The sequence below is a fragment of the Bombina bombina genome, chromosome 7, assembly GCF_027579735.1.
Source record: "Bombina bombina isolate aBomBom1 chromosome 7, aBomBom1.pri, whole genome shotgun sequence".
Taxonomy (NCBI): Eukaryota; Metazoa; Chordata; class Amphibia; order Anura; family Bombinatoridae; genus Bombina; species Bombina bombina.
This window is the reverse complement of record NC_069505.1, coordinates 192835241-192861218: the sequence shown is the minus strand read 5'-3', so window position 1 is coordinate 192861218 and position 25978 is coordinate 192835241. Positions and strand designations below refer to the sequence as shown.

General features: G+C 39.2%; 1 protein-coding gene across 1 annotated transcript in view; it reads right to left on the bottom strand.

Moving 5' to 3' along the window:
- PAMR1 (peptidase domain containing associated with muscle regeneration 1) overlaps positions 1-25978 on the bottom strand; it is a 262966-nt gene that overhangs the window by 190572 nt on the left and 46416 nt on the right. Inside the window, exons 3-4 of the mRNA XM_053720525.1 lie at positions 24953-25081; positions 4865-4979 (exon numbers count right to left, since the gene is read on the bottom strand). Of these exons, the coding sequence (XP_053576500.1) occupies positions 4865-4979; positions 24953-25081 (244 nt within the window). The remainder of the gene's footprint in view (positions 1-4864; positions 4980-24952; positions 25082-25978) is intronic.

Below are 25978 nucleotides of genomic sequence, written 5' to 3'. Positions count from 1 at the left end.
TTCCAGTAGAGTTGGTTGCATGGGATAGGCTTCCAGTAGTGTTGGTTGCATGGGATAGGCTTCCAGTAGTGTTGGTTGCATTGGATAGGCTTCCAGTAGAGTTGGTGGCATGGCATAGGTTTCCAGTAGAGATGGTTACATTGGATAGGCTTTCAGTAAAGGTGGTTGTATGGGATAGGCTTCAAGTAAAGGTGGTTGCATGTGATAGGCTTTCAGTAGAGATGGTTGCATGAGTTAGGCTTCCAGTAGTAGTGGTTGCATGGATTAGGCTTCCAGTAGAGGTGGTTGCATAGAATATGCCTCCAGTAGAGGTGGTTTCATCGGCTAGATAGGCTTCCAGTAGAGGTGGTTGCATAGGATACGCCTCCAGTAGAGGTGGTTTCATGGGATAGGCTTCTAATAAAGGTGGCTTCATGGGTTAGGTTTCCAGTAGATGTGGTTTGTGCATAGGATAGGCTTCCCGTAGAGGTGGTTGCATGGGTTAGGCTTCCAGTAGAGGTGGTTTGTGCATAGGATAGGCTTCCCGTAGAGGTGGTTGCATGGGTTAGGCTTCTAGTACAGTGGTAAGGATAAATAGTGTAAGGGAATACAAACTGCCTGGGGATAGGCATAAAGCTTCCAGTAGAGGTGGTTGCATAGAATATGCCTCCAGTAGAGGTGGTTTCATCGGCTAGATAGGCTTCCAGTAGAGGTGGTTGCATGGGTTTGGCTTCCAGTAGAGGTAGTTGTATAGAATATGCCTCCAGTAGAGGTGGTTTCATGGGCTAGATAGGCTTCCAGTAGAGGTGGTTGCATGGGTTTGGCTTCCAGTAGAGGTGGTTGCATGGGATAGGCTTCCAGTAGAGGTATTTGCATAGGCTATGCCACCAGTAGAGGTGATTTCATGGGATTGGCTGCCAGTAGAGGTGGTTTTATGGGATAGGCTTCCAGTAGAGATGGCTGCATGGGTTAGGCTTTCAATAGATGTGGTGGCATGGATTAGGCTTCCAGTAGAGATAGCTGCATGGGTTAGGCTTCCAGTAGAGGTGGTTGGTGTATGGCATAGGCTTCCAGTAGAGGTGGTTGCATGTGATAGGCTTCTAGTAAAGGTATTTGCATAGGATATGCCTCAAATAGAGGTGGTTTCAAGGGATAGGCTTCCAGTAAAGGTGGTTTCATGGGTTAGGCTTCCAGTAGAAGTGGCGTCATGGATTAGGCTTCCAGTAGAGATGGCTGCGTGGGTTAGGCTTCCAGTAGTGTTGGTTGCATGGGATAGGTTTTCAGTAGAGGTGGTTGCATGGGATAGGCTTCCAGTAGAGGTGGTTTCATGGGATCGGCTTCCAGTAGAGGTGGTTTCATGGGATAGGCTTCCAGTACAGATGGCTGCATGGGTTAGGCTTCCAATAGAGGTGGCGGCATGAATTAGGCTTCCAGTAGAGATAGCTGCATGGGTTAGGCTTCCAGTAGAGGTGGTTGGGGCATGGTATAGGCTTCCAGTAGAGGAGGTTGCATGAGTTAGGCTTCCGGTAGAGGTGGTGTATGGCATAGGCTTCCAGTAGAGGTGGTTGCATGTGATAGGCTTCTAGTAAAGGTATTTGCATAGGATATGCCTCAAATAGAGGTGGTTTCAAGGGATAGGCTTCCAGTAAAGGTGGTTTCATGGGTTAGGCTTCCAGTAGAAGTGGCGTCATGGATTAGGCTTCCAGTAGAGATGGCTGCGTGGGTTAGGCTTCCAGTAGTGTTGGTTGCATGGGATAGGTTTTCAGTAGAGGTGGTTGCATGGGATAGGCTTCCAGTAGAGGTGGTTTCATGGGATCGGCTTCCAGTAGAGGTGGTTTCATGGGATAGGCTTCCAGTACAGATGGCTGCATGGGTTAGGCTTCCAATAGAGGTGGCGGCATGAATTAGGCTTCCAGTAGAGATAGCTGCATGGGTTAGGCTTCCAGTAGAGGTGGTTGGGGCATGGTATAGGCTTCCAGTAGAGGAGGTTGCATGAGTTAGGCTTCCGGTAGAGGTGGTTTCATGGAATAGGCTTCCAGTAAAGGTATTTGCATAGGATACGCCTCCAGTAGAGGTGGTTTCATGGGATAGGCTTCTAATAAAGGTGGCATCATGGGTTAGGTTTCCAGTAGAGGTGGCGACATGGATAAGGCTTCCAGTAGAGATGGCTGCATGGGTTAGGCTTCCAGTAGAGGTGGTTTGTGCATAGGATAGGCTTCCCGTAGAGGTGGTTGCATGGGTTAGGCTTCTAGTACAGTGGTAAGGATAAATAGTGTAAGGGAATACAAACTGCCTGGGGATAGGCATAAAGCTAATAAGAACTAATGATCCTTAAGTCGGCAACATGGGCAGACTGGATGAACTGTCTGCTTCTTACTTGCTGACACAATCTTTTTTTGGTGTCTAATGAAGACTTTTATTATCTGAATTAATTTACAATTTGCTGTTTCAGGCTGCACAAGTGAGATGTTTGTTTGGTCAATTAACATTTTCGTGGCAAAGACAAATGGATGCATTTTTCACTAACTGATTTGCATATTGCTAATATCTCAGTATTATACACATTGTGTAATTAGCAAGGACCGCACAATGCTGGGATGTTTTTTAAGATTTGGAGAATTCTCTCTTTATATCATGAACCATTAGGGTTGCCAGGTGTAAAATATTCAACCGGACAGTCCAGAATTTCCACAGGCTGTTCAGGCTGGAAAACACCTAAACGACGATTGATTTTTTTAAAGTTCTAAATTATTAAATTTAAAACACCTCCTGTGTGTGTTTCTGGCAGTCAAGGATGGTGAAAAAAAAAAGAATCTCTCTTTTATGTGTTTCTGGCAGACTCATGGGTGTTAAAATACTGCAGTGCAGTGCTCTATGTGTGTTATGTGTAGCCACTGGGGTAAAATCACTGCTGTGTTTTTTTTACTGGGAACCATGAGGGTGTAAAAAACTGCTATGTGTGCGCTACTGGCAGTCAAAAGGGGTCACTTTACTGTTGTGTATGTTACTGGCAGCCAGATAAGTAAAATAATCAATTTGTAAGCTACTGGCAGCCAAGGAGATAAAATCACTGCTCAGTTATGAAAAATAAAATATATATGGTGACTTGTAGAGAGGGGCTATTGTGTGACCTCTGCCTACAGGTTGTCAGTATTTTTGGGAGAACTGCTGGCAATTCTACGTACCACATATTCCTAGAGGATGCTCCATGCAGGACCATTGCATTACTTACACTGCAGGATTTTCATGAAAAGCCGGAGTGCTGTGCTTATTGCTTTATGTACTGAATCTATTATCTATTAAACATTTAACAGAATAAAAACTGCTCTCTGTGTGATAGAACATGACCAGACTGCCTGCCCATTATCCTCGGCCCTGGTGCCCTCTTGTGCTCACTTAAGGGAACTGCAGCCAGTGCACAAAACATTTATGGACAGATCTTGTGTAACCATAGAGAATACATCACTGCTGCAGACCTCTCTGGCAGGCAAGGGGTTAAGAGGTGGTGCCTCTGATTTATTTAAGCTCTTATCTATCATGCTAATGATGATTTAATATAGACCAACGGTATATGAGGAGTGCACAGACAAAAATTTATATAATTTATTTGTTAACGGAAATTCATTAACCCATTATTTCCTAAATGTAGCATCTTCAGGTCATAAGGGGGGCAGCTGGACAGCAGTTGAAACTTAAATAAACTTAAAGGGAAAGAAAAGTCAAAATTAAACATTCTTGATTCAGATAAAGCAAACAATATTACACAATTTTCCAATTTATTTATAATTGTCTAACTGGCTTTATTCTTTTGATATCCTTTGTTAAAAAGCATACTTAGGCTCAAGAGCAGCAGCTGGGAGCTAACTGATGATTTGTATCTGCACATGATATATGCCTCTTGTCATTGGCTCACCTGATATTCTTAGCAAGCTCCCACTAGTGCACTCTTGAGCTGATTTAACAATATGTTGAACCCCTCTGCGGGAGTTAATAAACAAACAAACATTATACAGTTCAGTTGAAGTTTATGTTATAGAAATAAATGTGAGTGTCTGTTTTGTACTTGGAGTGCATTGCTGTTCCTCCAACAAAGGATACCAAGGGAATAAAGCAAATGTGGTAATATTATTATTTATTACTCTTTATTTATAAAGCACCAACATATTTTGCATCACTGTAACAGTTATGGATTACAATAATCAGAAGATGTTCACATAAATCATTAGGTTAGAGGGCCCTGACCTTAACTAAACTGTAAACCATCTGTGAATAAGATGATCAACAGGACAGGTGGGACCCATGAGCTTATATTTAAATGAATGTCTTACAAGTCATGCTCTGCCTAAATCACAAAAAGGACATTTTTGCATTGTATGTCCCTTTAAAGTTGTAGCTAGTGCTGGTGGTACAAGTCAGCAGCAGCACAAAATATATATTTTTTATTGTCACAATTGACTATGAACAAAAGTGAAGCTTAATAACTTATTGGCTGACACAGAAATCAAGGACGCTACTAAATTGAAGTATTTTGCATTGTACTGCATCGTTTTGCACATGTCTACTGTATATTAACATGCAATAAAGTGACTGTCTCTATACACAGAATTACGTATTATTTCTTACCATGTGCTTTGCTATCTGTACTTACAAGAGAAACAATATTGGAGGTCCCAGACTGCAGCTGCAGAGGAGGGATTGATGGGATCGGTTACATAGCTCTAAAAGACTGGGCTTGACCCACATTACACCTTATATACTAACTTATTCACCTTATATGCACATTTCTTTTTAAAGCTGCTATTGAAGTGATGGGACATTTTACAGCATCTGTAATTGTGATGAAATAAACCATCATGGACATTAATCAGCACTTGGTGTTGCGTACCTGAGTTCTATTGTGTATCCCGGTGTTACCTGGATGCTCCATTCACAGTGGGCATCAAACGGGTAACTTTCCATCATGATCTCCCCACGAGGCGCTTGAATCACTTGCCCGCACCCTGTGGGAAAACAGCATAATGTGACATTTGTCTCTGGTATTTCCAGGTGGCACTGCATGTTATATGGCGTGTGGGATATGGTAATCTCTGCCCTGAAATCAGTAGTCTGAGCTGTTACTTTCATTCTTACTACAGTACGGCCTCTATGTAATCTGGATCTGGTTGTTTTGTTCCTTTGTCTCTTAATCGGATATTGCTGCCCTTTGTCCAGCAGAGTTGCATTCAAGCCTGGTCAACTGACCCCTGTGTGAATCCACATCTGGGTTTGTCACCTATGTAACCTCCCCTGGATATGTTCATTTGGCACCAATATAACTTAGCTCCTGGAAAAGTCCATGTGGCACCTATATACCTTATCCCCTGGATATGTCCATTTGGCACCTATATAACTTCTTCCAATGGGTCTGTCTCAATTTGGCATCTATATAACTTTTCCCCTGGGTCTGTCCATTTGGCACCTATATAACTTTCTCCTGGGTATGTCCATTCAGCACCTATATAACTCCCTCATGTGTATGTCCATTTGGCACCTATATAACCTCTCCCCATGGGTCTGTCAATTTGGCATCTATATAACTTCTCCCCTGGGTCTGTCCATGTGGCACCTATATAACTTTCCCCTATAGAACTTCTTCCCTTGGATCTGTCCATTTGGCACCTATATAACTTCTTCCCCTGGTTCTGTCAATTTAACAACTATATAACTTCTCCTATGAGTCTGTCTGCCCATTTGGCACCCATATAACTTCCCCCTGAGTATGTCCATTTGGCACCTATATAACTTCCTCCTGGGTATGTCCATTTGGCACCTATATAACTTATGCCCATGGGTCTGTCCATTTGGCACTTATTTAACTTCTCCCCTGTGTATGTACATTTGGCACCTATATAACTTCTCCCCTAGATCTGTCCATTTGGCATCTATACAACTTCTCCCCATGGGTCTGTCAATTTGGCATCTATATAACTTCTCCACTGGGTATGTCCATTTGGCACCTATATATATTCTTTCCAGGTATGTCCATTTGGCACCTATATAACTTATCTCCTTGATATGTCCATTTGGTACCTATATAACTTATCCCCTTGATATGTCCATGTGGTACCTATATACCTTATCCCCTGGATATGTCCATTTGGTCCTATATAACTTATCCCCTGGATATGCCCATTTGGCAACTGTATAACTGAGGAACAATACTCATAACCTAAGCGACACGTGTGGTAACAGAGGAACAATACTCCTATTACACACACGCTGTACATACTACACATACACACACACAGCCATATTACACACATGCTGTACATACTACACATACATACATACACTACACAACCATATTACACACATGCTCTACATACTACACATACACACACATATACTACACTACACAACCATATTACACATGTGCAGTACATACTACACACACACAAATACACTAGTACACACACATACATACATACATACACTGCATAGCTATATTACACATGTGCTGTACACACACACATACACTACACAGCCATATTACACATGTGCTGTACACACACACATACACTACACAGCCATATTACACATGTGCTGTACACACACACATACACTACACAGCCATATTACACATGTGCTGTACACACACACACTAGTACACACATACATACACTACACAGCTATATTACACATGTGCTGTACAAACACACACTAGAACACACACATACATACATACACTACACAGCTATATTACACATGTGCTGTACACACACACACACTAGTACACACATACATACATACACTACACAGCTATATTACACATGTGCTGTACACACACACACACTAGTACACACATACATACATACACTATACAGCTATATTACACATGTGCTGTACACACACACACTAGTACACATACATACATACATACATACACTACACAGCTATATTACACATGTGCTGTACACACACACACACTAGTACACATACATACATACATACATACATACACTACACAGCTATATTACACATGTGCTGTACACAAACACATACACTAGTACACACACATACATACATACACTACACAGCTATATTACACATGTGCTGTACACACACACACTAGTACACACATACATACATACATACATACATACACTATACAGCTATATTACACATGTGCTGTACACACACACACTAGTACACATACATACATACATACACTACACAGCTATATTACACATGTGCTGTACACACACACACACTAGTACACATACATACATACATACACTACACAGCTATATTACACATGTGCTGTACACAAACACATACATACATACATACACTACACAGCTATATTACACATGTGCTGTACACACACACACTAGTACACACATACATACATACACTATACAGCTATATTACACATGTGCTGTACACACACACACTAGTACACATACATACATACATACACTACACAGCTATATTACACATGTGCTGTACACACACACACACACTAGTACACATACATACATACATACATACACTACACAGCTATATTACACATGTGCTGTACACAAACACATACACTAGTACACACACATACATACATACATACATACACTACACAGCTATATTACACATGTGCTGTACACACACATACATTAGTACAAACACACATACATACATACATACATATATTAGTACACACACACACACATACATACACTACACAGCTACTGTATATTACACATGTGCTGTACACACACATACACTAGTACACACACACATACATACACTACACAGCTATATTACACATGTGCTGTACACACACATACACTATTACACACACATTCACACTAGTACACACACGTTCATACACTACACAGCTATATTACACATGTGCTGTACACACACACACACTAGTACACATACATACATACACTACACAGCTATATTACACATGTGCTGTACACACATACACCAGTACACACACATACATACATACATACACTACACAGCTATGTTACACATGTGCTGTACACACACATACATTAGTACAAACACACATACATACATATACTAGTACACACACATACATACATACATTACACAGCTACTGTATATTACACATGTGCTGTACACACACACATACACTAGTACACACACACATACATACGCTACACAGCTATATTACACATGTGCTGTACACACACACACATACATACATACATACACTACACAGCTATATTACACATGTGCTGTACACACACACACACTAGTACACACACACATACATACACTACACAGCTATATTACACATGTGCTGTACACACACACATACATACATACATACATACACTACACAGCTATATTACACATGTGCTGTACACACACACACATACATACATACACTACACAGCTATATTACACATGTGCTGTACACACACACATACATACATACATACATACACAGCTATATTACACATATGCTGTACACACACACACATACACTACACACACGTGCTGTACACACACTACACACACACATGTGCTGTACACACACACATACACTACACACACACACATACATACATACACTACACAGCTATATTACACATGTGCTGTACACACACACACACATACACTAGTACACATACACATACATACACTACACAGCTATATTACACATGTGCTGTACACATACACTACACACACACATACATACACTACACAGCTATATTACACATGTGCTGTACACACACACACTAGTACACACATACATACATACACTATACAGCTATATTACACATGTGCTGTACACACACACACTAGTACACACATACATACATACATACACTATACAGCTATATTACACATGTGCTGTACACACACACACTAGTACACACATACATACACTATACAGCTATATTACACATGTGCTGTACACACACACACTAGTACACACATGCATACACTACACAGCTATATTATACATGTGCTGTACACACACACACTAGTACACACATACATACATACACTATACAGCTATATTACAAATGTGCTGTACACACACACATACACTAGTACACACACACACACATACATACATACATACATACATACACTACACAGCTATGTTACACATGTGCTGTACACACACATACATTAGTACAAACATACATACATACATATACTAGTACACACACATACATACATACATACACTACACAGCTACTGTATATTACACATGTGCTGTACACACACACATACACTAGTACACACACACATACATACGCTACACAGCTATATTACACATGTGCTGTACACACACACACATACATACATACATACATACACTACACAGCTATATTACACATGTGCTGTACACACACACACACTAGTACACACACACATACATACACTACACAGCTATATTACACATGTGCTGTACACACACACATACATACATACACTACACAGCTATATTACACATGTGCTGTACACACACACACATACATACATACATACACTACACAGCTATATTACACATGTGCTGTACAAACACACATACATACATACATACATACATACATACACAGCTATATTACACATATGCTGTACACACACACACACACACATACACTACACACACGTGCTGTACACACACACTACACACACACATGTGCTGTACACACACACATACACTACACACACACATACATACATACACTACACAGCTATATTACACATGTGCTGTACACACACACATACACTAGTACACATACACATACATACACTACACAGCTATATTACACATGTGCTGTACACATACACTACACACACACATACATACATACACTACACAGCTATATTACACATGTGCTGTACACACACACACTAGTACACACATACATACATACACTACACAGCTATATTACACATGTGCTGTACACATACACTACACACACATACATATTACATAAATACACTACACAGCTATATTACACATGTGCTGTACACATACACTACACACACATACATAATACACACATACATTACACAGCTATATTACACATGTGCTGTACACATACACTACACCACATGCACACACACACAATAGACTCAGACATACTGAACCAGTCACACAGATGCACTCTTCTATTCTGGGCAGACGACTTCCTCATTAAATAGAGCTGTTTGTTTTTTTGGCAGTTTCTATGGAAACATGCAGATGGTTATGGGGGCGATGCTCGTATGATCCCTCAGGGACTGGGAGCCAGAGGTGATCTCTGCAGTTTACTGGGGGTTGGCTATAAATAGCACACACAAGATTTAATGACTTTGTACAGTGAGCACTGAGAGCCTGGGGCCTTAATTGTATTCATTGCACTTATTTATTTTATTTCAGATACTTATCTAGGGGTTTAACTACTGTGGGCTGGGCTCCTGGACAAAGTAACCGTACCCCACCCTTGCACACTTCACCCTGGGTATATTACACTCACATACAGCAAGATGTTTAGTCTTTGTGTGTTATACATGTTTATGGGGAAGGGTCTAGTAACAGCCTCCTGTACCTACCTCTTGCCTCAAGTCATTCTGCCAGGCTTGTTAGTGCCACATGCCCAGTGTCATATGTGGTTACAATAAAGGGGCAGCTACACTGCTGTAGCTGAAATATTCATCTTTAGCAGCACACAAAGAATTGGGTCTCTTCTCTGGGGAAATCATTAGATATTGAACAGAAATTCCTCTTCTTACAAAACAGAATATGCTGTTGGAGTCTGTGTGTTCTCTGTGTTGATAGAATGTAACTAACAAACCAATTGTGTTATTTATATTCAGCTTAGTTTATAGAACAATATGTTTAGTGTTTGGCACTTTACAATACAACATTACAATAACTATGTAGAGATAGCAGACACCAGTGTGCAGTCTTTAATGTGCCAAATAGTTAACATGAAAACCAAATGAGATCATGTAATCCCACAGCAATTAGTGTAGATTCATCTTAAAGTTATACTATGATGTCACAAGATCTACTTGCCAGCCACGTGTACCCACAAGTAGAGGCCCCACACCAGATCTGATCATTTCATTCATTCCAGAGTTTCAACTATATATTGACTTATTGGTCAATTGGCCATTGGTTTACAGAACAGCAAAACAAAACTCTTCAGAACTGAATATCACAACATCCTTACACTCGAAACCTGTCTCACTTTTGTTCTTTTCACTTTACGGCACTTGCAGCTCGTTCTTGCTGTCATTTTCAGGTCCATACCACACAACCTCTTCATTCCTCTTTGTGGCTATTCCCACAGAAAGTGCTTCCACAAACCTAAATCCCTACACATTCCACCTCTCAAGGGTTGCATGGCAATGATGTCTATCTGGGATCCCATGCTTGCATATGGCTAACAGGCTCTGTAGATCCTGTGGGCCTATTTATCAAAGTGTCAACCGAAAATACCCCGGAATTCCGCATCGTAATTGTTACGAGATTGATCCGACCGAGTTATCAAAGCCTCAAGATCGGCAAATGTTAAAATTTGTGACATAACATACGATCCCACGATCTCAAACCGATGCAGATCAATGCTTACGTCAATACAGATATTCCGAATACACATTTGGCTCTATTTGACACTTTTTCCAATTTATCAAACTCCTAACAGGTACGCTCGCGGCTATTCAAACGCATCGTACCTAGTTTTCAATCCGCCACCCTTGAGGCTGCGAATGCCGGAGAAATCAATGGGAGTATGAAAGCACCGAAAACGTATGTTCAATGCTGCAAGAGAATTAAGCATACCCCATTGATTTCTACGGTAGAAAAAAAGTTACATTAACACCTAACACGCTAACATAAACCCAGAGTCTAAACACCCCTAATCTGCCGCCCCGACATCGCCGCCACCTACATAATGTTATTAACCCCTATTCCGCCGCACCCCGACACCGCTGCCACTAAATAAACTTATTAACCCCTAAACCTCGGGCCTCCCGCATCACCACCACTAACTAAACCTTTTAACCCCTAAACCGTCAGCCCCCCCAAAAAAACTAAATTAAGCTATGAACCCCTAAACCTAACAACCCCTTTACTTTAAATTAAAATTACAACATCCCTATCTTTAAATAAATTAAAACTTACTTGTAGAATTAAAATAAACTAATTTTAAACTATTAACTAACCTACCCTAACTATTATACTACAATTAAATTACAGTTAAATAAACTAAGTTACATATTAAAAAATCTAACCCTACTAAAATTATTTAAATATACAATTAAATATTATTACAAAGTCCTAAATTACAAAAAAAAAAAAAAAACACTAAATTACGAAAAAGAACAAACCAAAATATAAAAAATAATAAGTTTATTTAGTGGCAGCAGTGTTGGGGAGCGGCGGGATAGGGGTTAATAACTTTATTTAGGTTGCGGCAGTGTCGGGGAGCACCGGGATAGGGGTTAATAACTTTAGAAAAAATGAACATATCCCAATAAAGGGATATAAAAGAGCGCTGATATTTAAAATATAAAAAAGCAATAATCAATATAAAACCAGGTAGTACACTTAAAATATAGTAGATCAAGTCTACCGTATTAGTCCTGTTTAATGTCCATAGACTGGTAGTAAATTGAAGGGATAAAGGTATCCTCCTGTTACGTGGGTAGGGCTGCTCCTCTTGATCCCAGAGAGTGTGGAACAACTGTTAAAATAGAAAGTTATTAACCCCTATCCCGGCGCTCCCCGACACCGCCGCAACCTAAAGTTATTAACATAGAAAGTAGAAAGAGGGCGCCACAATAGCGTGATACCGTCTGGATATGTAGGTATAGATATAAGTAAGTATTATGCTTACCAGATGGTGTGACACTGTGCTGTGACCAGTGCAAGAAAGCAGGCTAGCACTTATCAGTGGCTAGTACACTGTGGAAGCCAAGCTCCAAAGGCACTTGTCCTAGTTGAAACTCTGAGTGTGTCTCCTGTTGTCTGGACTTCAGGTGCTGCAGAGGTGTAATCTTTTGTGTGTTGTTCAGTTGGTATTGATAAACCACAACACAGACAACTTCAAATAAAATGGCTTTTAATACTTATGACGCGTTTCTCAACCTCAAACAGGTTGTTTCATCACTTTTTTATCTGATGAAACAACCTGTTTGAGGTTGAGAAACGCGTCATAAGTATTAAAAGCCATTTTATTTGAAGTTGTCTGTGTTGTGGTTTATCAATACCAACTGAACAACACACAAAAGATTACACCTCTGCAGCACCTGAAGTCCAGACAACAGGAGACACACTCAGAGTTTCAACTAGGACAAGTGCCTTTGGAGCTTGGCTTCCACAGTGTACTAGCCACTGATAAGTGCTAGCCTGCTTTCTTGCACTGGTCACAGCACAGTATCACACCATCTGGTAAGCATAATACTTACTTATATCTATACCTACATATCCAGACGGTATCACGCTATTGTGGCGCCCTCTTTCTACTTTCTATGTTAATAACTTTAGGTTGCGGCGGTGTCGGGGAGCGCCGGGATAGGGGTTAATAACTTTATTTAGGTTGCGGTGGTGTCGGGGAGCGTGGGAATAGGGGTTAAACATTTTAGTATAGTGGCGACATTTAGTGAAATGGTATAAATAAAGTTAGGAAAAAGCCGAATAGAAGCAAGATCGATGACTGCTAGTTAACAACAGTCCGATGCTCATTGCCCCGTACTTGGTGCGCATGTTTTTAACGGCTTTTTTTATAAATAAGGAGAGCATATTGAGATCCGTGGCCGCGATGTTTGGCGATGTTAAACGAGGGTATTGATGCCGTTGAATGCAACATAGTTGACACTTTGATAAATATACCCCTTGATGTTTAAAGGTACATGATTTTTTTTTTTCTTTCATGATTCAGATAGAGTATGTAATTTGAAACTATTTACTACTAATATCGAATTTCCTTTGTTTTCATGGTATCCTTTGTTGAAAAGCATACTTAGATAGCCTCAAGAGCAGCAGTGTAGTACTGGGAGCTAGCTGCTGATTAGTGGCTGCACATATTTGTCTCTTGTCATTTGTTTATCTGATGTGCTCATCTAGCTCCCAGTAGAAAACTACTGCCCCTTCAATAAAGGATACCAAGAGAATGAAGCAAATTTGACACCACCAGTAAATTGGAAAGTGTTTATGATCTATCTGAATCATGAAAGAAAAATGTGGGGTTTCATGTACTTTTAATATCAATTCTGATTACAGACCCATGCCCGAGACCTCACTTCTCCAGTAACCCCTTAATGTTTAGGATATCTGCATATTGTCATTTCCCCCAGTCCAGCCAGCTTCATCTATGCAACATACATTATAACATTCCCCCAGTTAGTCATTATTCCTCATTCATTAAATTACAGAAAACATTTATTCACTTTGTTATGAAACTGAAAGTGATTTTTTTTTTTATTGAAACTCCAGCATCCATATTTGCTGGTGGGTTACGTATTCAGGCATCTTTACCCCTTGACTTAAAGACTCCAAGGTACTAATTGCCTTTAAAACAATCCTGAGGGGTCTTGTATTAAGCGGCACCTTCAAGAGTCTCACAAAGCCAGAGAGCTTTAAAAAATTGGGCCCATTTGTCTAGATTCCTCTCTCATAACTACCAGATAAAAATGAATTAAAGGGACAGTCTATTTGAAAATGTTTATCGTTTAAAAAGAAAGATAATCCCTTTATTACCCATTCCCCAGTTTTCCATATCCAACACTGTTATATTAATATACTTTTTACCTCTGTGATTACCTTTTATCTAAGCCCCTGCAGACTGCCCCCTTATCTCAATACTTTTGACAGACTTGCATTTTATCCAATTAATGCTGACTCCTAAATAATTCCACGGGAGTTAGCACATTATCTATGTGACACACTTGAACTAGCTTTGTCTAACTCTGAAAAACTGCCAAACTGCACTGAGATAAGAGGCGGTTTTCAACTGTTTAGAAATCAGTTTGAGCCTACCTAGGTTTAGCTTTCAAAAATGAATACCAAGAGAACAAAGCAAATTTGATGATAAAAGTAAATTGAAAGGTTGTTTAAAATTGCATGTCCTATCTGAACCATGAAAGGTTAATTTTGACACTACTGTCCCTTTAAGTTTTCTAGGCAATGTCAGTTTCAGGGGTATTTGCATCATGCTGTGGTGAGGGGACTGGCTGAGGGGCAGATAATGTTAAACTGTTGCAAGCAATTTCTTGACTGCTGGAAGTATTTTTGTTGTTGTACTGCATGAAGTTTTATGTAACCAGCTGTTAGCTAGTTGTACAACTGTAATGGTCACTACACACCAGGGGACAGTGTTATTATTATGTTCCTGTGACTCTCATGCACAATTACACGTTACTAAAATTTGTCATCTGCCCTCACTGCTTGAGATGTTCACAACCCAACGCTGGTACCAGCCGTAGCTACCCTGTGTCTCTATCACTAGTGACCTGCAGAGGGGTTCTGCCTGTGTCTGCAGAGTGGTTCCTACAAGAACTCCATGGTGACACCTGGGGCAAGATTACATATGCGGGCTTACGTTTGCGGGCAACGCCAGTTTTTATGTGGTATTGGTATCACATATACGGCGCCGCATATAAATGAGGCGCGTATATTTCACCCGTCGCCCGCAATTTTTACTTCCATAAGCTAACATAGAACCGGGTCGCAAATCGGTATCACATATTCAGCGCAAGGTCTTATGCAGCGAAAATTTAAAAAAATTACTCCATTTTCACTTTGCCACACATAGGGAGCCGCAGCAAGCCTTACACTGAAAATGTGAGCACCGTAACTCCCTAAAAATATTAACTAACACTTAACGCATGCACAATATCTATCTACCTGTTAACCCCTGTCAATCCCCCACCACAATAACTAATAAAGTATATTACCTAATCCGCCATTAACCCACATTGCAATAAACCTAATAAATGTATTAACCCCTAATCCGCCAAACCAACACAACACAATAAACCTAATAAAACTATTAACCCCTAATCCGCCAAAGCCACACATCGCAATAATGCTAATAAATCTATTAACCCCTAATCCACCAACCCCCCACAACACAAATAACTAATTAAATTACTATGCCCCCTAACCTAACACCCCCTAAATTAACCCCAATTACCTAAATTAAAACATACTAATTTTACTAAATGTACTAATTGTAAATAAGTTACAATTATAAGGAATGTAACAATGCATGCTAAAAAAACAATCAAATTAGCCAAAAATGAAAAATTAATTGCAAAGGATTCTAAGTCTAACCCTAAAAGGTTCTTTAAGTACATAAATACAAAAAATCTAAGAAGGATAATATAGGTACATTAAAATGCATGGAGGGTAGCATGATAAATAATGACAGGGAGAAGGCTGCGGTACTAAACCAGTTTTTTTCTTCAGTGTCCACAAGAGAGGAACCATTGGATGATACTTTGGAACAAAATAGAACATGCCAGTCCATACCACTAACTGGGTTATGTTTAGAGGATATCAGGAAAAAACTGGATAATATTAAGGTAAATAAAACTCCAGGCCCAGATGGAATACACTCAAGGGTGTTAAAGGTACAGTCTAGTCAAAATTAAACTTTCATGATTCAGATAGAGCATGCCATTTAAAACAACTTTCCAATTGACTTTTATCATTAAATTTGCTTTGTTCCCTTGGTGGTAATTTTGAAAAGCTAAACCTAGGCAGGCTCAAGCTGATTTCTAAACCGTTGAAAACCGCCTCCTAGCTCAGAGCATTTTGAAAGTTTTTCACAGTTAGACAGTACTAGTTCATGTGTGTCATATAGATAACATTGTGCTCACTCCCGTGGAGTTATTTAGGAGTCTGCACTGGTTGGCTAAACTGTATGTCTGTCAAAAGCACTGAGATAAGGGGGCAGTCTGGTGTTCTGGTGTAGACTGTCCCTTTAAAGGACCAGTAAACACAGTAGATTTGCATAATCAACAAATGCAAGACAATACAATAGCATGTACTCTGAATTTCAAATGAGTAGTAGATTTTTTTATAACAAATTTCAAAGTTATGCATATTTCCACTCCCCCTGTACCATGTGATAGCAATCAGCCAATCACAAATGCATATACGTATAGTCTGTGAATTCTTGCACATGCTCAGTAGGAACTGGTGACTCAAAAAGTGTAAATATAAAAGACTGTGCACATTTTTTTTTATGGAAGTAAATTGGAAAGTTGTTTAAAATTACATGCTGTATCTGAATCATGAAAATGTAATTTAACCTGAGTGTCCCTTTAAGGGAATTTTGCACTGTTATAGACAAACCTCTACTCTTAATTTTTCAAGATCATTATCCTCGGGCATGGTACCCCAGGATTGGCGTAAAGCTGATGTGGTGCCACTCTTCAAAAAGAGAAGCAGGAATGATCCAGGAAGCTATAGACCAGTTAGTCTGACATCAATAGTGGGGAAGATATTTGAAGGGATTATAAGGGATTATATTGATGAGCATATTCATGTAAACAAGATTATGAGTTCTAATCAGCATGGTTTTAGGAGAAATAGATCATGTCAAACTAATCTAATTAGATTCTATGAGGAAGTAAGTAAAATATAGATAAAGGGGAATCAGTTGATGTGATATACTTAGATTTTGCAAAGGCATTTGATACAGTGCCGCATGAGAGATTAATGCACAAAATTAAGGGACTGGGAATAGCGGAAAATGTTAGCTCATGGATAAATAACTGGATAAAAGATAGGGAGCAACGAGTAGTAGTAAATGGATCATACTCAGATTGGACAAAGGTAATCAGTGGAGTCCCCCAGGGATCAGTACTGGGCCCTGTTCTTTTTAATATTTTTATAAATGACTTGGAGCAAGGATTAAATAGCGACATCTCTATTTTTGCAGATGATACTAAGTTAAGTAAGGTCATTAGGTCAGAGCAGGATGAATTTTCATTACAAAGGGATATGCAAAAATTAGAAGTATGGGTAAGTAAATGGAAAATGAGATTTAATATGGAAAAATGCAAGGTTCTACATTTTGGAAGTAAAAATAAGCAGGCAACATATTTTTTAAATGGGACAAGACTTAGCCAGAGGAGGAAAGGGATTTGGGAGTAGTAATAGATAACAAGCTAAAGATGGGTGCACAATGCAGGACAGCGGCTTCAAAGGCTAATAAGATACTAGCATGTATTAAAAAAAGGGCAGATTCAAGGGAGGAAAGCATAATTCGGTCACTATATAAAGCCCTGGTAAGACCTCACCTTGAGTATGGAGTGCAGTTCTGGGGACCGATCGCAAAAAAAGATATTGCAGAACTAGAAGAAGTTCAGAGAAGGGCCACAAGGCTAATAAGGGGATTGGAGAAATAAAATAAAAAAACCTAAGCCAAAAAATCCTGAACTACCCATTGCCCCTAAAGGGGTATTTGTATGGGCATTGCCCTTAAAAGGGTCCTCAGCTCTTTTACTGCCCTTAAAAGGGCATTCAGCTCTTTTAAGAGTGCCCAATAAATCCCTAATCTAAAAAAAAAAAATCCTAACTCTAACCCCCAAATAGGAACTCACTGTTCCTGAAGTCCAGCAGAGAAGGTCCTGTTCCAGGCAGTAAAGTCTTCTTCCAAGCGGCAGAAATCTTCTTCCAAGTGGGGACCACTTCCTTCTTCATCCAGGACCAATCCGACGTGGAGCGGAGATGAGCGCGGAGAAGGACCAACAACCATGGAGCCATGGAGCGTGGAGGATCCTCTTCATACGATCACAGCCGTACACTGAATAGTGAATTCAAGGTACGAGTTTAAATATGGCTTCCCTTGCAATCCTATTGGCTGATTTGATTCTTCAAATTCAAATCAGCCAATCAGATAAGAGCTCCGCGCTCATCTCAGCTCCTCACCGGCTTGGTCCTGAATGAAGAAGGAAGTGGTCCCCGCTTGGAAGAAGATGTCGGCCGCTTGGGAGAAGACTTCAACGCCTGCCACAGGACCTTCTCCACCGGACTTGAGGAAGGGTGAGTACCTATTTGGGGGTTAGAGTTAGGATTTTTTTTATTCTTTGGGAGGGTTAGATTAGGGATTTATTTGGCACTCTTAAAAGAGCTGAATGCCCTACAAGAGCTGTTTAATTTAGGGCAATGCCCTACAAAGGGCCCTTTTACGGGCTATTGGTAGTTTAGCATTATATTAGGTATTTTATTTTATTTTGGGGGGGCTTTTTTATTTTCATAGGGATTACGTTTAATTTTTTTATTTTGGATAATTTTGTTTATTATTTTCTGTAGTGTTAGACTTTTTTATTTTTGGAAATCTTAGATTAATTTATTTTAATTTAATCTTAGGTTTATTTTTCTTAGTACTGTTAGGATTTTTTATTTTAATTGTAATTTATCATTTTATTATTTTATGTAATTTGAGGTTAATTTAGTGGGTGTTAGGTTAGGGGGTTTAGTAATTAAATTACAGCTAGATTACGAGTTTTGAGTGCTATACGGAAATTAACGACCGCTAAAAAAGCGGTGCTATTTCACCTCCCTATAGCGCTGCTACTGCAGGTTTTGTAAAACCCGGCTTGTACGGGCGATATGGTTGCGTTGAGCTCCATACCTCACCCAAATACAATCGTTGTTTTGACGTGCTTGTGCACAATTTCCCCATAGACATCAATGGGGAGAATCGGCTAAAAAAAAGCCTAACACCTGGTCGCGGAAACAAAAGCTGCGTAACGCAGCCCCATTGATATCTATGGGGAAAGAAAAAGTTATGTTTAAACCTAACACCCTAACATAAAAAACATGTCTAAACAAGTTTTGAGCGCTATAGGGAAATTAACGACCGCCACAAAAGCGGCGCTATTTCACCTCCCTATAGCGCTGCTATTACAGGTTTTGTAAAACCCGGCTTGTACGTGCGATATGGTTACGTTGAGCTCCATACCTCACCCAAATACAATCGTTGTTTTGACGTGCTCGTGCACAATTTCCCCATAGACATCAATGGGGAGAATCGGCTAAAAAAAAGCCTAACACCTGGTCGCGGAAACAAAAGCTGCGTAACGCAGCCCCATTGATATCTATGGGGAAAGAAAAAGTTATGTTTAAACCTAACACCCTAACATAAAAAACATGTCTAAACACCACTAATCTGCTGCCCCTAACATCGCCGCCACCTACATTACAGTTATTAACCCCTAATGTGCTGCCCCGATGTCACCGTCACCTACATACAGTTATTAACCCCTAATCTGCTGGCCCGAACATTGCCACCACCTACCTACACTTATTAGCCCCTAATCTGCCGCCCCCAATGTTGACGCCACTATACTAAAGTTATTAACCCCTAAACCTCTGGACTCCCACATCACTAACACTACATAAATATATTAACCCCTAAACCTAACCCTAACATAACCCTAAGCATAAGTCTAACCCTAATGTAACCTGAACCTAACCCTAACACCCCCTAACTTAAATATAATTAAAATAAATCTAAATAAAACTTACAATTATTACCTAAATAACCTATTTAAAACTAAATACCTGTAAAATAAAACCTAAGCTACCTACAATATAACTAATAGTTACATTGTAGCTAGCTTAGGTTTTATTTTTATTTCACAGGTAAGTTTGTATTTATTTTAACTAGGTTGACTAGCTAGTAAATAGTTATTAACTATTTACTAACTACCTAGTTAAAATAAATACAAAGTTACCTGTAAAATAAAACCTAACCTGCCTTACACTAAAAACTAACATTACAATAAAATAAAACAATTAAATTAATCAAATACAAAAAAATAAACACTAAATTACACAAAATAAAAAAATAAATTATTCAAAATACAAATTAATTACTCCTAATCTAATAGTCCTATCACAATAAAAAAAGCCCCCCCAAACTAAAAAAAAACCCTAGCCTACACTAAACTGCCAATAGCTCTTAAAAGGGCCTTTTGCAGGGCATTTCCCCAAAGAAATCAGCTTTTTTACCTGTAAAAAAAATACAAACAACCCCCCAACAGTAAAACCCACCACCCACACAACCAAACCCCCCAAATAAAAACCTTTGCCAATGGTTATCTTTTCAGGGCAAAGATAACCATTGCCCTGAAAAGGGCATTTGGATGGGCATTGCCCTTAAAAGGGCATTTAGCTCTTTTACATTGCCCAAAACCCTACTCTAAAAATTAGGGTTGCACCGATACCATTTTTTTATGACTGAGTACAAGTACCGATACTTGTTTTCAAATACTCGCCGATACCAATTACCGATACTTTTTTTTTATGTCATGTGTCAGTTTACCAAGCACAATACAGACTAATTATTTAAGATTCCTTCTTTATAATTATTAAGGACTGTAATTCAAAAGACATTATGAAATAATAAAAAAGTTCACTGAACATGTTTATAAATAAAAACTATTACAATAAAATATTAAATTTAAAGGAGTGATACAATTGGATTGTAGGGCGGTTATATAACATCAATCTGACATTTGTATGGAGGTTCGACTCTAAGTTGAACAGTCTTTCACTTTCCACACTACTGCATGGGGCAGAAATATATTTTTGGGCCATTTTAGCCAGAGCTGGAAATCTGTTTATTAACTGCCCAGTACTTCAGGGGTTTGTCTGAACGAGGTACAGTGATCTCTCCTACAATAATACAAATAACAGCAATTTGTATTGGCAGAAGTAGTAAACAATTTTTAGTTTAGTCTCCACTCCAGTTTAAAATGAAATGGGAACCTGCAGCTGAAAAAAACGCCACAAGGTAGCTTATGGGTAGGAAGTGGAGGTATCGGTTTAAGTATCGGTGCATTTGCACGAGTACAAGTACTCATGCAAATACTTGGTATCGGTACCGATACCAATACTAGTATCGGTATCGGTGCAACCCTACTAAAAATAAAACCCACCCAATAAACCCTTAAAAAAAACCTAACACTAACCCCCGACGATCCAATACCAGTTTTTGAAGACCAAACATCCATCCTCATCCAGGCGGCAGAAGTCTTCATCCAAGCGGGCAGAAGTCTTTATCCAAGTGAGCAGAAGTCTTCATCCAGACGGCATCTTCTATCTTCATCCATCCGGCGCGGAGCGGGTCCATCTTCAAGACATTTGTCGTGGAGCATCCTCTTCTTTCGATGTTCGCTGTAGAGTATTGGCTGATTGGAATAGCCAATAAAATGCAAGCTCAATCCTATTGGCTGATTGGATCAGCCAATAGGATGAAAGCTCAATCCTATTGGCTGATTGCAACAGCCAATAGGATTTTTTCACCTTTAATTCCTATTGGCTGATAGCATTCTATCAGCCAATCGGAATGTAAGGGGCGCCATCTTGGATGACGTCACTTAAAGGGAAACTTCATTATACAGTGAACATCGGAAGCAGAGGATGATCTGCGCCGGATGTCTTGAAGATGGACCCGCTCCACGCCAGATGGATGAAGATAGAAGATGCCATCTGGATGAAGACTTCTGCCCTCTTGGATGAAGACTTCTGCCCGCTTGGATGAAGACTTCTGCCCGCTTGGATGAAGACTTCTGCCCACTTGGATGAGGATGGATGTCTGGTCTTCGAAAACTGTATGTGGATCATTGGGGGTTAGTGTTAGGTTTTTTTAAGGGTTTATTGGGTGGGTTTTATTTTTAGAGTAGGGTTTTGGGCAATGTAAAAGAGCTAAATGCCCTTTTAAGGGCAATGCCCATCCAAATGCCCTTTCCAGGGCAATGGTTAGCTTAGGTTAATTTAGATAGTTTTTTATTTGGGGGGTTTGGTTGTGTGGGTGGTGGGTCTTACTGTTAAGGGCTTGTTAGTATTTTTTTACGGGTAAAAGAGCTGATTTCTTTGGGGCAATTGGCAGTTTTGTGTAGGCTAGGGTTTTTTTTATTTTGGGGAGGCTTTTTTGTTTTGATAGGGCTATTAGATTAGGAGTAATTCGTTTTTATTTTGGATAATTTCATTTTTTATTTTGTGCAATTTAGTGTTTATTTATTTTTTTGCAATTTAGATAATTGTATTTGATCAATTTAATGTTTTAGTTTTATTGTAATGTTAGTTTTTAGTGTATGGTAGGTTAGGTTTTATTTTACAGGTAAGTTTGTATTTATTTTAACTAGGTAGTTAGTAAATAGTTAATAACTATTTACTAGCTAGTCTACCTAGTTAAAATAAATACAAACTTACCTGTGACATAAAAATAAAACCTAAGCTAGCTACAATATAACTATTAGTTATATTGTAGCTACTGTAGCTTAGGTTTTATTTTACAGGTAAGTATGTATTTAATTTTATATAGGAATTATTTAGGTAATAATTCTAAGTTTTATTTAGATTTATTTTAATTATATTTAAGTTAGGGAGTGTTAGGGTTACATTAGGGTTAGGGTTAGATTTAGGGTTACGTTAGGGTTAGGTTTAGGGGTTAATATATTTATGTAGTGATGCGGGAGGGCGGCGGTTTAGGGGTTAATAGGTCTATTATAGTGGCGGTGTGGGCGGACGGCAGATTAGGGGTTAATAATATTTAAATAGTGTTTGCGATGCGGAAGGACAGCGGTTTAGGGGTTAATAAGTTTATTATAGTGGCAACTATGTCGGGGAGCGGTGGACTAGGGGTTAATAAATATATTTTAGTGTTTGCGATGCGGGAGGGCCTCGGTTTAGAGGTTAATAGGTAGTTTATGGGTGTTAGTGTACTTTTTAACACTTTAGTTATGAGTTTTATGCTACAGATTTATAACGTAAAACTCATAACTACTGAGTTTAGATGGCGGTACGGATCGTGTGGTTATAGAGTGTACCGCTCACTTTTTGGCCTCCCAGGCAAACTCGTAATACCGGCGCTATGGGAGTCCCATTGAAAAAGGACTTTTTTAAAAGTGCGGTACTGACGTTGCATGATGACCAAAAAGGTGTGCGGTACACCTATACCTGCAAGACTTGTAATAGCGGCGTTAGGGAAAAAGCAGCGCTATGAAGCATAACAATGCTTTTTCACTCATAACGCCAAACTCGTAATCTAGCTGTTAGCTATTTGCATTGTGGGGTTTTGGTGGATTAGGGGTTAATAGGTTAATTAGGGTACTTGCATTGTGGGGGTTTGGCGGATTAGGGGTTATTAGGTTAATTAGGGTAAATGCATTGAGGGGGTTTGGTGGATTAGGGGTTAACAGTTTTATTAGGATTATTGCTTTGTTTGGGTTTGGCGGATTAGGGTTAATAGATTTATAAGGTTTGTTGTGATGTGGGTTAATGGCGGATTAGGGGTTAATTATTTTAATAGGTACTTTGGGATGTAGATTAATGGTGGATTAGGGGTTAATACATTTATTAAGTAGTTTACAATGTTAGGGTTGGCGGATTTAGGGGTTAATACTTTTTCTAGGTAGATTGCGATGTGAGTGAATAGCGGATTAGAGCTTAATAGTTTAATTAGGCATACTGCGTTGTGGGGTGTTGTCAGTTGAGGGGTTAATACATTTATTATTAGTTGCGATGTGGGGGGATTGTGGATATAGGGGTTTTTATGTGTCAGGTTTATTTTTGGAAGGCGGTTTAGACTTTTATGGGAGATTTGATATCTTTTTTTATTTTCTTAGGCACCGGCAGTTTCTAAAGTGCCGTAAATCACTGGCTACTCCAGAAATTTGTATTTACGCTCATTTCTGGACATCACTAGTTTATCCGACTTACGACACTTTATGAACTGCCGGCGCCATATATGTGATACCCCGATGTGCGAGATGAAATTATGGGTGGCGCGGGTTTAAGCAGTTATGCTGAAGCCTGCACCGTATATGTAATCTCGCCCATTAGGAGCAGATTCTCTGGGGCGTGACCTAGAGGTCACATAATGATGATGTCCAGTCCTGTTCACAGATGAGGTTATCAATAAGCAAATTAATATCTATGTTCAATTACTGTTCAGTAATGTCTGTCAGGGAAGATAATAACACTTACTCATGCAGTCTCCTCCATACCAACCCATCCGGCACTCCGCACAGTAACTTCCCTTCACGTAGAAGTCGTCCAGCATGCCTCCCCATGAGCCATTGTGACAGCTCTTACAATTCTCAAATATGGTGCAGCCTGTGGTCAGAGGATAAGACATAACATCTTTATTCCAGGAGGAAAATGTTCTCCACAATGCAGCACCTAATTACTTATGTATACTGTGCATGTATAATAAATGATTGTGTGTGCAGACCTTTTGTAATACAGCACTTAATTACTGATTTATACTGTGCATGTATAATAAATTATTGTGTGTGCAGACCTTTTGTAATGCAGTACTTAATTACTGATATATACTGTGCATGTATAATAAATTATTGTGTGTGCAGACCTTTTGTAATGCAGTACTTAATTACTGATATATACTGTGCATGTATAATAAATTATTGTGTGTGCAGACCTTTTGTAATGCAGTACTTAATTACTGATATATACTGTGCATGTATAATAAATTATTGTGTGTGCAGACCTTTTGTAATGCAGCACTTAATTACTGATTTATACTGTGCATGTATAATAAATTATTGTGTGTGCAGACCTTTTGTAATGCAGTACTTAATTACTGATATATACTGTGCATGTATAATAAATTATTGTGTGTGCAGACCTTTTGTAATGCAGTACTTAATTACTGATATATACTGTGCATGTATAATAAATTATTGTGTGTGCAGACCTTTTGTAATGCAGTACTTAATTACTGATATATACTGTGCATGTATAATAAATTATTGTGCGTGTAGACCTTTTGTAATGCAGTACTTAAAGGGACAGTCAACCCAAATTTTCAAATATGCAATTCCTATAAAGTTGCTAACGATTTTTAGTTTGCACTGTAGCCTAATTTATTAGCCGAAATTGTTTATAAGCATTACTACTTACTTGTTTCTTACTTGCTGTTTAAAATGCCCGCCTGTCCCCTCCCATATTTCGTCATCATGATCGTCAGGTTGTTCGGTGTCCAGCTCTAAC